At 37.0% G+C, this 14,163-nt stretch overlaps 1 protein-coding gene across 1 annotated transcript; it reads left to right on the top strand.

Annotated features, from left to right (window-relative positions):
- Window positions 1-6,590: 6,590 nt before the first annotated feature.
- Window positions 6,591-12,986, top strand: LOC110883120. The gene is made up of 4 exons (XM_035978384.1): window positions 6,591-7,137; window positions 7,255-7,353; window positions 7,561-7,721; window positions 12,948-12,986. Exons 1-4 carry the CDS (start codon window positions 6,738-6,740, stop codon window positions 12,984-12,986), a joined length of 699 nt encoding a protein of 232 aa, XP_035834277.1. The 5' UTR covers window positions 6,591-6,737.
- Window positions 12,987-14,163: the final 1,177 nt, after the last annotated feature.

The following is a 14,163-nucleotide window of genomic DNA, read 5'->3' on the forward strand; positions in this document are numbered from 1 at the left end:
GTAATTTTCTGAGCTAGTTCTTTCTTCTTGTCTTCATCTCTTGTGCGTATTAATTCATCAGTTAGGGTGTTAGCTAATTTTACTGCATCGTCAATAGTGCGAGGTCTCGCAGCCTTAACGATATTTCGAATTTCGCTAATTAATCCCCAAATATAACGAGAAATGAGTACCGGTTCTGGCGAAGCCAGTGTTGGTACCACTCTTGCATATTCGAAGAATGTCGAAGTATAACCACGACAATCCACACCTATCATCCGATGAGTTAGGAACTTATTTGCCATTTGTTCCTTTTCATACTCAGGACAGAATTTTCTTTCTACAAGATTCTTAAATTCTTCCCAAGTCATAGCATAAGCCCTATTTCTTCCTTTAGCTTGTAACACAGTGTTCCACCATTCGAGTGCTCCTTCTTTAAATAGATTTGATGCGTACATGACCTGATCATCTTTGGCACACTTACTTATTGCAATTACTGCTTCGGTTTTCTCTAACCAACGCAGTGATGCAGTTGCCCCTTCATTGCCTGCAAATTCAGTGGATTTACAAGCAAGGAATTCTTTGAAAGTGGAATCAGGTGTTACAGCTTTCTGTTTCTTAGGGAGCGGCGTGTGCTGGGATTCATATCATGATTATTGCCCCCATTTATACTATTACTGAAGTTATCTTCAGAAGTACGTTTACTAGGAACGATATGTTGCGGTTCGATTGGACTTTTTACAGCAGCAACGAATGCTGGAATAGCATTGGCTATCCCTTGAGCAACAATATTTTCAATATCTTGTCTAGTCATATATTGATCCCCTGGATGTTGCTCCGACTGATTAACCTCATTTACCGGTTCATTACCAATATTTGCCATCTGATAATATATATATATTTTTTATTAGTATTTGATAAATAGCAATTATACATAAACAATCAGACAATTTACAATACACGTATAGTCAAAACTATCGATTTCTCGATTTCTTTTTATATCGGTTATAGTACGCATCACTACACACAAATATTTTACAGGGTTTTATTCGTAGTTATGTTACAGACTGATTTTACTATTTACTTTTACTATTACACAACTATAGTTTTACCACCTTCCTATCTCTCGCCATTTGTCGTTCTAAAAACGCATTTCCCTTTCATCATATTTCCAGGCAATTTGTCCCCCTATTTCCCTGATTCTATGTCCTGCATCCATCAATTCTTCACCATAATGACGAAGTTCCGCCATATTTTCGTTACTCATTGGTGGATTAGGTAGGGGTTCTGGATCGAATTGTGGAAAAAAGGAATAAGGGTCGTTGACAATATTTTGAAATTGCCAATCATTTGTCCACCATTCGTCCATTTCTATAGGTTGAGAGTGGACTATTGGTTCTGGGATTGCTGGTTCAAAGTTCATAGGGAGTGGATTTTCACTAGGATAGGTAAAAACATTCGTATTGACAGGCTGAATAGTCTCACAGTTTGCCAATAGAAAATCTATTTCATCCTGAAAAGTTATTCCCTGGTTTTGGTTTTGGTTGGAGCTTTCTCCAATTTCTATCTGAGTTGGTCTAGAACCTTGTCCTACTTCCATTTCTATATCTTTAGAATATTCCTCAAACTGTTTTTCCATTTGCCTAGAATCTTTCTTGACTTCGGTTTCCATCTCTTGCTGTTTAGTACTTTCTTTGATTACAATTTCTTTTCCTTTTCCTAAAGGGTTGTTTATTTTAGGAAGTTTCGGAGCTGGCTTTTTCCTACGGATACGACTACCCCATACATAATTCTTTCTTTTCTTTTGTTTTGGCTTTGTCAAAGGTGGAGCATTGAATTCTATAGGTTGTTCCACATCAGCAAAGTATCCAGTGAAATCTTGGGAAACTTCTACATTCACCGGGTAAAGATCGAGGTTCTGAAAGGCTTCAGATATCTCATTCATGCTGTGTAGCATATATGCAAAATGCACAAAAATACTAAGTTAAAACTTTGGAACAAAGTTTAACAAATAAACATCAAAGTTTTATTGCACACTATTTGTACAAAATAACAGGAAAGAACACACTCGGATTTATTTATTTATTTATTTACTGGGAAGTGCAATTACTAGACTTAGGGTTTTTAAAGATTTGCATGCTCTGCTACTGTAGCTAGCATATACAAATTTGCCCATTTCTCATCTAGTTTGTCTTCCCAATGTGATTTATTGATTAATTCCTGGGTTTCCTTTTTAATCCTCTTTTCTCGGATTTGCTCTTTACTTTTCTTAATAATCATACTCCTTTTTCTAGGAGAAAGCGGTTTTTCATATTGTGCTTTTCGCACAAATATTCCTTCTTCAGGAATTGTAGGGAGTTTTGAAGATGAACTTCCTTCTTCATAGACTGACCTATCTAATTTAAGATAGATATCTTGCAGCTTTTGCTTACCCATACTGTAACTAACAAATAATCAGTTTAATATAACACATAATCACATAATAGTAATTAGGAAAAATTAAGTATCTCTAAATACTTAATTAGCTTAACTCAGTGGCTCTGATACCACCTCATTTCTGTCACGGCCCCCGACCCGGTTTGACCCGTTTCAGGAGCCGCGGGACAGAAATCCCGTGCTATTTATTTATGTGATTTTAGCAGCGGAATTTTATCATCAGGATCGTTTTAAAGCTAAAAACTTTCCCGATTATTTTCTTTCATAATTTGGGATAAAACCCCGATAATTTACAATAATAAGGTTTTACTGAGAAATCTTTATTTTTACAAAACATATTTCTTTATTTTATAATGAGCCACTACTTTAAGCCTGCACTGCTTCCCAGCACTTTTCCTGAATTACAATAGATCACCTGAAACATGTTTGAAAAAGGTTTTGTCAGCGGGGAAATACTGAGTGAATCATTCAGTTTACTAAAATGACTCATTTATTATAATTTACAAGATTAAGAGTTTTTACATATGTTTCTGATATCTACCAACTACCCACAGTATTTGTCACTCGACCGGATCTGTGACTGTGGTCATATCACCATTGGCTGCCCCAATGAATGACATATATCACTTAATTTTAGGTTCGCCCACCTAACATGATTAAAACAGTAGTAATGTGCACAATACCCCACATACTGGCTGTAATTTGGTGATTACATAAGCTTAATCACTGTAATTTATAATTCTGAAAATAATTTGGAGTATTGCAAAACATTTGATAAAAAGAGAATGACCCACATTGCAGATTTAACACGGACAGAATATGGTTTTAGCCTTGTTAACCTAATTTAAATAGCAATGCACACAAAACCGGGTTAGTGATCAATACAGCAGTTACGATAACTCACGAGATCAAATTCTCACAACGAACGACAAAGTGCGATACTTAAACATCCATCGAATTAACGACGAACGACAAAGTATCACCCTAATGTGGGCGGCACTTAAACATTCATTGGATATATTGATCAGTCGGAAAATGAATCGTAATAGCGATCGAGTGATTACCCTGTTTTGCGGCAGCACTTCGTGATTTTAGTGTGTGTTTATTGTAATAATACTGTGATATCTCGACGTCCACAGAGAGTTTTCACGTCGTATTAACTTCAGAAAGCTACTGCCAAGGTCTGCTATTTATAGTGATTTTTGAGACATGCTTACGGACCGTATGGCATTTCCCCTTACGGTCCGTAAGGGGTGCAGTCTAATTACATAGGCTAGCTGGGTACGGGACTAGCTTGCATGACTCAACTATTTTCTCAATTTCTGCTGTGACAACGAAAATTGTTGATAATTATCAACTAGGGTTTAACCCCCCTGAGTTTTTGGGGCCCTGATCCTAATTCCGATTGTTCTGAAATTTTTAGGGTTAGTGCAGAATTACTTGGGTGTCTCAATTAGGGTTTTCTTATTGACTAATTATCATCCTAATTATGGATTTTAATGAGAATTGTTACACAGGAGGTCTACACCGTAGCCTACAGCCCCCGTCCGTAGATTACGGTCAAGTCTGTAGGTTTTAATTCCAGTTTTGCCCTTTTTACAAAAACGACCATAACTTGCGTTTCGTTTATCCATTTAAACTCTCGTTTCTTCCTACATGATTGTAATTTAGTCCTCTATCATTTGGACTCGAAATCCAACGTCCGGATTATCAAAGTTTTTAACTTATAACTCTCGGCTTTTTAATTATTTACAAATATTTGACCCATTCATGTTTTAACAAACAACTTGTTTAATTTCTTTCAAATTCATACGAAAATCATAATTATGAATGTTTCCTATTATCCGGGGCTCTATTCGTGGGATTTATGCATCCGTTATCTAATATATGTTTCATTTATTTGACCCGTTCAACTGCAAATAGTTGAACATAGTTAACCCAATTCCCATATACGGAATTATGCATCCTTAGTCGTAACTCACAACTGAGTCTTTTGACTATTAATCCGCATCCCGTTTCTCGGTTTACGCGATTATTTGCAACTCTACCCATTATCCGGGTATCAAACCGAAGTCATTATTAATGCAACCATTCTGGTATGCATTAAGACCTCTTTTTGACCCGTTTGGTTTACTTAGCGAAATCCATTGCTTTTATGTAACCAAACCTTTAATACTCTTATCATTTTGACCTGTTTGGTTTACTTAGCGAATCCATCGCTTTTATGTAACCAAACCCTTAATACTCTTATCATTTTGACCTGTTTGGTTACTTAGCGAAATCCATCGCTTTTATACAACCAAACCTTTCATAGATTCGTTATTTTGACTAGTTTGAATGTTTTAATGAAATCCATCACTTTCAAACATTCAACTTAATACCAATTTCTTATTTTGACCCGTTTGAATGTTTTAGTGAAATCCATCACTTTCAAACATTCAAACTTATCATTAGTTCATTATTTAAACTTCCTGGTTCATCCATACGAAATGCATCGTATATGTACAAACTGAATTCTACAACTAATCTATAATAATCGATCATATGTTAATACAAAACAAACAAAGAATTCTATGAAGCATAAGCTACGTACCTTTAAAGCTTTCCCTTCAAGCGAGTATCCGCTCCTTTTTGGCCACTTAATGATTCGCCCAATTTGCCTTTAGAGTTCAATCCAATTTATCGTTTAGAACTCGTAATATGACATATGTCACGTAATTTGTCAAATTCTAGTCAATTACGTAATTTGTCAAATTCTAGTAAATGGTTAGTCATTTAAACACTTAAATTATGGCATTAAATCACTAATTTCTCATCTAGGATTTGTTCCTAGACTTGTATTCACTTCAATCTTGCAATAACATCTACCATTCATACTTGAATCACAATTATGAATGTTCATCACAAAATCACAACAACACCAAATACCAAAATTTAACATACCTTGTGATCTCCTAACTTGGGTGGCCATGAATTTAGCTAAAGCGCTGATTTTCGACTCGATTTCCTCTTTGATTTTGAAGGATTTGCAAAGTTAGGGTTTAAGATGATTTCTCCTTTTTGTTCACTGATTTGGTCGACCAAAACACACACTGAAGTGTGTGTTTTGTGTCAAATTTTCTTTTTTATTAATATTAGTTTTCCAATTGTCAATTTCAGTCCCTTAAGTTCTTAGATTTTATAAAAAAGGCTCCATTTCATGTTTTTCATTAGATAGCAACATAATATTAACTAGGTTACATGTTCCTAATTATATTTCATAAGTTTATGACCAACATATGTCTACTTATATATATATATATATATATAATTTAATATTTTTTGGGTGTTACAAACAATTACACCTTTTTAGTTAAAAATGACTATGTCTTAGAGGGGCATGAACCGCTACACATTGTTTCATAGTCCATCCCACTTTAAGTAAAAATGTAAAGGTTATCTCACATGATAGATGCACGTGCCTCTTAAAAAGATGTCTCAAATTCAACCTAGATACAAGGAGTAATTCATAATAATTTGTGTAAAATAGAGTGAGATATTTGGCGTTCAAAATAATAATACGAGTAACGTATATGGACGGTGATCCTGTGGTTAACCAAAATTTTGAATTTAGTCCCTAGTTTTTTTCAGAAATACACGAATGGTCCTTGTGGTTTGCACTTTGTAACGTATTTAGTTCCCAACTTTTGGCAAAGTACACATATGGTCCATGTGGTTTGCTCTTTGTAACGCATTTAGTCCTCAACGTTTAGGGACTAAATGCTTTACAAAGAGCAAACCACAGGACTATCCGTGTATGTTTGGCATAAGCTGAGGACTAAATACGTTATAAAGTGTAAACCATAAGGACCATTCATATACTTTAAAAAATCTAGGAATTAAATCTAAAATTTTAGTTAATCATAGAAACTATCGGTATAGTTTTCCTATAATAAGACCCCCCGTAACGGGGCGTTGTTTTTAAAAAAAATTCAAAAAAAACGCTCCATAACGCCGGAATCCCCATTACATGGGGCGTTTCCGGGCGTTTTTTTTTGAAAAAATTTGTTTCCGGCGTGTTTATAAAAACGCTTGAACAATGTTGAATGACCAATCCAAACGGCTAGTTTTTATTTTTTTTTTATTTCATTTCCCCCTATATATATATATATACACACAATCATTTTCAACCAAAAAAATCACAAAAACTCTCTAAAAAATACAAGCATTTTATAAAAACTTGATGGATTCTCCTAGTTCTTCCTCCATGCTAAACTATTGCTACCACGAGTTTTTTTGCGGATGGCGATGGTTCAACCGATGAGGAGGTTGAGCAAGAGGCGGTTATGGGTGCTTGTAAACTAGCGATGAGATATGCCGAGCATTGTCGTCGCCCCCAAGCCAAAAAAGGTAAAAGAGGTTATATTGAACGAGACCGACGCGGGGCACACGATCGTTTGATGAAAGATTATTTTGATGAGGAGCCGACATATTCGAACGAAATGTTTAGACGTCGTTTCCGAATGAGTAAGCGGTTATTTCTACGTATAGTCCACGACTTGGAAGCCAACTACGATTTTTTTAAACAAAAAGCGGATGCGAGAGGGGAACTTGGATTTACCGGTATCCAAAAGTGTACCTCGGCGTTACGAATCCTTGCTTATGGAAACACTACCGACATCAATGACGAGTATCTAAAAATGGGGGAGAAAACAACGAGAGATAGCTTGGAGCATTTTTGTCGCGGTAAAATTCCTATACTTTACAATTTATTTTTTTAACATCGAGTATACTTTTATTTTTTTTGTCTATGTTTACAATTCCTATAATTTTTTTTTTTTTGTGACTATTTTTTTTATAAAGGTATAATTGATGTGTACGGTGCGCGTTATCTTAGAACGCCCACATGGGACGACCTTCAAAAGATCTACGAGGTACATAATGCTCAGCATGGTTTGCCTGGTATGATCGGGAGCATAGATTGTATGCATTGGTGTTGGAGTAACTGCCCGACTGCATGGCGAGGCCAACACACACGGGGTGACCAAAAAGGACCCACTATTATTCTTCAGGCGGTTGTTTCACAGGACCTTTGGGTTTGGTCTGCTTACTTTGGCGTGGTCGGGTCATGCAATGATATTAATGTTTTTGAACAATCTCCGCTGTTAGAGGAGTGGATTTCTGGCAAAGCTCCTAAAGTGTCGTTTTACGCAAATGGAAACTACTACCCTCATGGGTATTATTTGAGCGACGGAATATATCCTAGGTATTCGATTTTCGTGAAGACGTATAGTGATCCTATTGATGAAAAAAGAGCATATTTTAAAAAGGTTCAAGAGTCTTCACGAAAAGACATTGAGAGATGCTTTGGGGTTCTTAAACAACGCTGGCATTATTTGAGAAATCCTTGTCGTGCATGGAGCAAGCAAAAAATGAGAGATGCTATGTACGCGTGTATAATCATGCACAACATGATTTTGGAAGACGAAGGAAAGGCAATATGCCAGAATTATGTGCCAGAAGCCGTTCAAGAAGAGCATCCGCAGGCGTCAATGGAAGAAAGAGTGAATAATGCGCGAGAGTTGCGTTACGAACCGTACCATTCCCAGTTAATGGTTGATTTACTACACCACGCATGGTCGGTTCGGTATGTACCACCGGAGGGAGAGGAAGAAACGGAGGACGAGGGTGAAGAAAGCGAAGATGAAAACTAGTCTTTTTTTTTTAAATTCGGATTTTAATTTTTTTATTTGTAGTATTTTTTTTTATTTAACCGCATTTTATGTTTTTTATTTCTAGTATTGTATTTTTTTTATTTAATAAAGTATTTAAAGTTTAAAAAAAATAATTGGGAAATGATTGCATGGGCATTATTTGAATAATGCCCCACTACACCATTTTATGGTATAATGCCCCTTGCTGACTAGGCTGCCACATGGCGCAAAACGCCCCATGATGGGGGCATTATAATGTTTAACCATTACGCATGGTCTAAGAATGCTAAGTTTTTTTTGTAAAAGAATATGAAGATTTGAAAAAAAAAAATGAGATGAGATGAGCATATATATATGTACGATGTACCATGGGTAGGGTTTGTTAGCTCATCAAGACCTCATCTGTCCAATCAGAGACAGTGATGTGGGGGACACGAGGGAAGGGTAGATGCAGCAGATTGCTGCCCCATTCCCACCCCTTCCTTACTTTGGCGTAGTAGTGTAGTGGGGGGTGCTTAGGTGTGTCAGTCCCTATTATTCACTTGGTTTTCTCACAGCCGTACGATTTGGTTCTCATGTGTTCGTGATTATGTGACAATCTGTCACATTTATTGTGCTAATTCAACTCGAGATCTGAAACCTCTTAAGGGGCTGTTTGGATTTCGGACTTAACTTATCATCGTTTACACATTCATTCTGGGTTAACTCTTTATTATTGCAATCCTCATGTTCATGATGCATTTTGTGGATTAAATCTATTACGATATGGCCAATTAGCTGTTGGTGAAGTGGTAAGAGAGAGAGCTCTTGTTTCAAGTAACCCATGTTTGATTCCTGCTTCCTCCAATCAGTTTCGGTGGCACCGAGTGATGATGGGAGATTAGGAGAGTAGATAGCGATTGCTAGTTCGATCCTTGAACTAAACGGGTTTTACCTCACCGCACTGTTGTGCCTTCGGACGCGTGTTCACGGGATTCAGCCCTAGGTGAAGGTTTTCCCCGGTTTGGAGGAGGGTATATCTCGAGGTGGTGAATTTCGTCAGTGATTTATTTAGAGAATTCGTTGTCCATTAAAAAAAAATGTATCAAGATATGTTATGTTTATGTCAAAGGTTGACACAAATGATATTTGTTTACTGAAGTTTCAAATAAAGTCGCTTTTGATTTTAATAAACTTTGAAATATTCCCTTTCGATTTTAATAACCTTTTAGAGTTTGTTTTCTGTGTATACATTCACTAACATGACGCGGTTATATTGAGATATTGACGGAACTAGTGGACCAATGGAATTTTGATTAAAAAAAACCAAAATTTGAAATTGTATTTGCTTTTACTGTTAGTGAATAATACTATGAAAGTTAATAACACAGTTGTTATAGTTATCATGATTGTTATCATAAATTCATAATCATTATTACTATTGCTACTGTTGTTATTTCTTTTGTTTGCACAATCACACACATTATATAATATTCTAATTTGCAACATTTTATTGCATTAAAGGTTGTACACTATGCTATGTTGGTGTTTTGTGCATTCAATGGTTGTATAAAAGCATTATTTATAATAATAAGTAGTAATATGTTTGCATTATTGTTTGTACCATTTGTAGTGAAATATGTATGGTTGTTTTGAAGAAACCATGGGTCGGTTAATTTCCGTTATTTTATTAATTTCATGAAAATAATGTTAAAAGCGAATGATGGTTAATCATGCATCATGTGGTGGTGTTGATAGCCGAAAGACATGGGGTACATGCACTAATTGGTTTTTGTCTCAATTGCTGAGTGTTTTGTGTCTTATGTCCAAGGCTTGATCCAAAACTACTATCGAGCGGGGTCTCTCTGGAAGCAGACTCTTTATTTCTATAGTGTAGAGGTAAGACTATCTACATCTTATCATTCTTAGACTCTACCTTGGTTGATATATTTTACTTTCTAAAACTGGGTTACTCAAACGTCTGATATGAAGTTGAACCTCGACCGCAACGCGGCGGGTGCTCCTTCTAGTTATATATATATTATATATTATATATTATATATATATATTGTTGATGAACTATGATGAATAGTAATTTTATTTTTATAATAAAATTATTCTTTTATTTAATATATTATAATAGTTTACTATTATATTTACTTTTAATAACATATTTTTAATTTTTTTCTTTTTATAACATATATTAATTTATCGATTAATTTGATACTTCTTCAATAATTTACGTTTATAACTTTTTTCTGCGAAACTTAAGTACATAGTTGTGCTTGATTTTCCCCGACATTCCGTTATAACTTTTGTTACAAACGAAGTTGTACTCAAAATACAGTATTTATTTGGTATCATAAAACGGTACGATGATAAACTAAGCCGTTCTAATGGTTTGGCTTTCTAAACAATATGCTTTATTTTCAAATCACGTTTATTTCACATTATTATTTGCTCGGTTTTGCCGCAACGCGCGACGTCAACATAAACTAGTTGTAATAAAAGATGCTGATTTTGGTCTTGCTAATTACACCTCACAATCCAAACATATATTTGTGTTGTGTTTGTCACTGATACATACCTTGCTTATGTAAGTTCAAATAGTTAATATATATCATTTAAATAGCCTAGGTATTATGTAAGTTCAATGTGTAACAACCCGACTTTCCGGTTGTTCCAAATTTGACGATGTACCTTTCGATGGCCTTGTCGAGTGGGGCGACCATAGTCGGGCAAAGCAGACTCAACTCCTCAAACCTATCAGTATACGCCCTGTGCTCGCCACTGTCTTGTTTCAAATCATCAAACTCCTTCTCCAATGCTCGTTGTTCATGACGAGGACAAAACTCCCTCATCATAAGAGCTCTTAGTTCAGCCCATGTCTGTGCTAGAGCAACGTCTGCACCACGGTCTCTCATTACCCCATTCCACCATGTAAGAGCCCTCTTTTGAAACACGCTCGAAGAAAACTCGACCTTGCGATTATCCGGACACTACACGTGGCGAAAAGTATTCTCGATGCTCTCGAACCATTGAAGAAGCCCAGTTGCTCCCTCAAAACCACTAAACTTGAGTGGTTTAGCCGAGTTAAAATTCTTGATGATTGCCATTGGTTAGCTACATTTTAAATGCGATAAATAAGCAATTTAAACGCTTATTACTTGGACGCTCATCGCAACGCAAACTCAACGAGAACTCAAAATGCGGATTTATTTGTATTATTGGTGTTATTTGTGTGTTTAAATGTTAAATATGTTATATGTGTTGAATACTCGCTTAAAACGCTCAATCGCTCATTCACGCGACTCGATTTATCACGATAAAACGCAACGCAACACAACACTTAATATCTCGCTAAAATACTTAAAGTACTCAGACTAACTAACGCAACCAAACGCACCAAACGAACACCCGACACGTGAAACGGGAGCCATCGCACGAAACAGGCCACCTTCGTATGAAGGCAATGGCTTCGTACGAAGGCAACCTGCACCTCTATAAATACCAAGCTCACCCTTCATTTCATCACTTGCTGCCATTTCACTCAAGAACTCTCCTTACTTGCTTTCTCTCTGCATTCCAAGTAAGATCCATTATTTTTACAAGTATCACAACGATTTCCACAATGATTTTTCATGAGTTTATCTCCGATTTCATCTAAAACTTCTCTATTTTATGAAAACCTTCATCTTTTTCATCAAAACTTCTGATTTTGCTTTGGATTTACACTTAAACGAGTATATTGGGCTTAGCTTTGGCTTCCAAGATAGAGATCTGATGATTTCGCACTCACCAAGTGTTTAATCCAAGAAAAACTGTTTAAACTCGATTTTTACACTAAAACGGACCAAAACCGACACATGTTTCGTTCACTAGATAGTGGGACGAAGCGGTGTTGAAACCGTCATGAAAAGGACTCGAAAACACATCCGATTCAGGTGAAAACGCAGATCCGAACGCATGAAGACGCTGAACAGCCACTTGTGCGAAGCCAGACTGGCTTGTACGAAGCACCGGCTTCGTACGAAGGTACTGCCTTCGTACGAAGGCACCTTTCATGCAAACCAGCCCAGTTTTCCTCATGTGACTCAAACGCTCAAAAGACCTCTCCGGCTCTAAGTTTAATTAGTAGCTTGAGGCTGGAGGGATGAACACTCGATTTCCCGAAGAAGGACGCGAAAAACACTCGATTTTGGACACGGAAACAAGCCACTGGTACGAAAGCACTGGCTTCGTACGAAGGCACCCCTTCGTATAAAGGTCTTGTTTCCCACTCGACACTTCAACTCGACCGTTTCAGCACATTGGAAGACTTATGCACTTCTGTTCCCGTACGCAGGCTGATCCGGCGCTCCCTCCATTCCTTTCTAGACCGTGTTTAACTATTAAGCACGCACTATGAGTATACTCGAACCCTTTTTCACTTAACTCACTTTTGGGTGTTACATACGTTCTCTATCAAAACACGACGCACATAAAGCTTAAACTCTTTTAAAACGCTGACCTCTCTTGCATGTTATACGTGATTCGGTGAATGGTTGTTTGCTATGTTTACACAATGATTACTTGCCCTACCACCCTTAGCAACAATAGTACTATAGTTTGGACTCAGCACATGTTTATTCAAGGGTTGTTAAGGATTTCTTAATTTACGTGCTCACTGTGGTGAACACGTATCGCGCATACTCTACTCGCAGTCATGTTTGTTAGCTTGTATCATTGTCAATAGCTTACTTGATTCGCCCCTTTACGTGTTACATGCTGGTTATGCGTAAACGCTTCATTACTATACTTATGCAAACTTGTGTGCTCACCTTTACGTTATTGTATTGACCTTTATTTTAACGTATGTGACAGGTTGATGGAATACTGCTGGAAATGGATTTAGGATTCTAGAAACACACCTAAATTTTGACTGCAAGTTTTGTTTTGTTATGTTTTGTTGCTAGAGAAACTACTGAATTTCGTTTCGTTTTTGTGAGAATATTTGTTTGATTGTTATGGGAAATTGAACCTTATTAAATATTGTCACAATTAGTCGTTATGGATTCTCTCGAGCAACCTATTCGCATCATGCCACATCCCGATGATTCCGCCATCGGTTGGGGTGTGACAGGTTGGTATTAGAGCTATAACTATAGGGAATTAGGTCGAATCATGCAAAACAGACCTAGTCTATAGTCTAAGTACCAAAGCAGACCTCCTTGTACGAACCTGCTCGATTCGTACGAACCCACATACTATGGCTTCGTACGAACCCACATGATGCACCTTCGTACGAACCCCCTAGCTTCGTACGAAGGGAGCCTTTCCTAAGGCATGAAAGTATTAAATGCCTTTCCTAAGGCTAACACAATATACACGTTTGAAGATACTCATATAACACAAACGGGTGATTGCTTCGAGACTAGGTGTGAAAACCAAGAACTCTCGATAAAATCACTCACTCTGCGTTTTACTCTTAGCACGAGAAACTTTCGTTGAGTTAGGAGTGATATCCATATCTTGACGAAAATCTCCATCTCTATCTGGTGGAACTCCCGAATTTATTCAGTGAGTACAACCACAGTTAGGAGCGAAATTGTTAAGTTAGGGGTGAAACCCGCATCTTAATAACCCGTTCCACTCTCTAAACTGATTTTAAAAGATCTCAGCAAAGTCTCGCCTGTTCCAATGACTCGGAGCACATAGTAACTGGAATGACAAATGTCGTTAGCTGTATTACGGTGAGAGCATGAGTCTATTAGGCGAAAGCGTGTGCCCGAACTTGTGGGAATAGTTGAACCACTTTGGGTAGTCGATGTCTCAACACCCAAGACACTCTATTTGTTTTAAGCCTGCAATCGTCGATTTTACGCATCATCGAGTTTATTGTGTTTATATGCTTTGAAGTTGTGAATTTCGATTTTTATGCTTATTGGTTTCGTTTTATCGTTCCCCGCTTTACAAAATACGCACAACTCGCACAGCTCTCGCAATCTAAAACGTTAACTAATCACGAACAAACTAAGAAGTCTTATATACTTTACGCTACACTCCTCGCTCATGCTACGCTATATCTCACCCGCGCTAC

The sequence above is a fragment of the Helianthus annuus genome, chromosome 10 (assembly GCF_002127325.2).
Source record: "Helianthus annuus cultivar XRQ/B chromosome 10, HanXRQr2.0-SUNRISE, whole genome shotgun sequence".
In the NCBI taxonomy this organism is placed as follows: domain Eukaryota; kingdom Viridiplantae; phylum Streptophyta; class Magnoliopsida; order Asterales; family Asteraceae; genus Helianthus; species Helianthus annuus.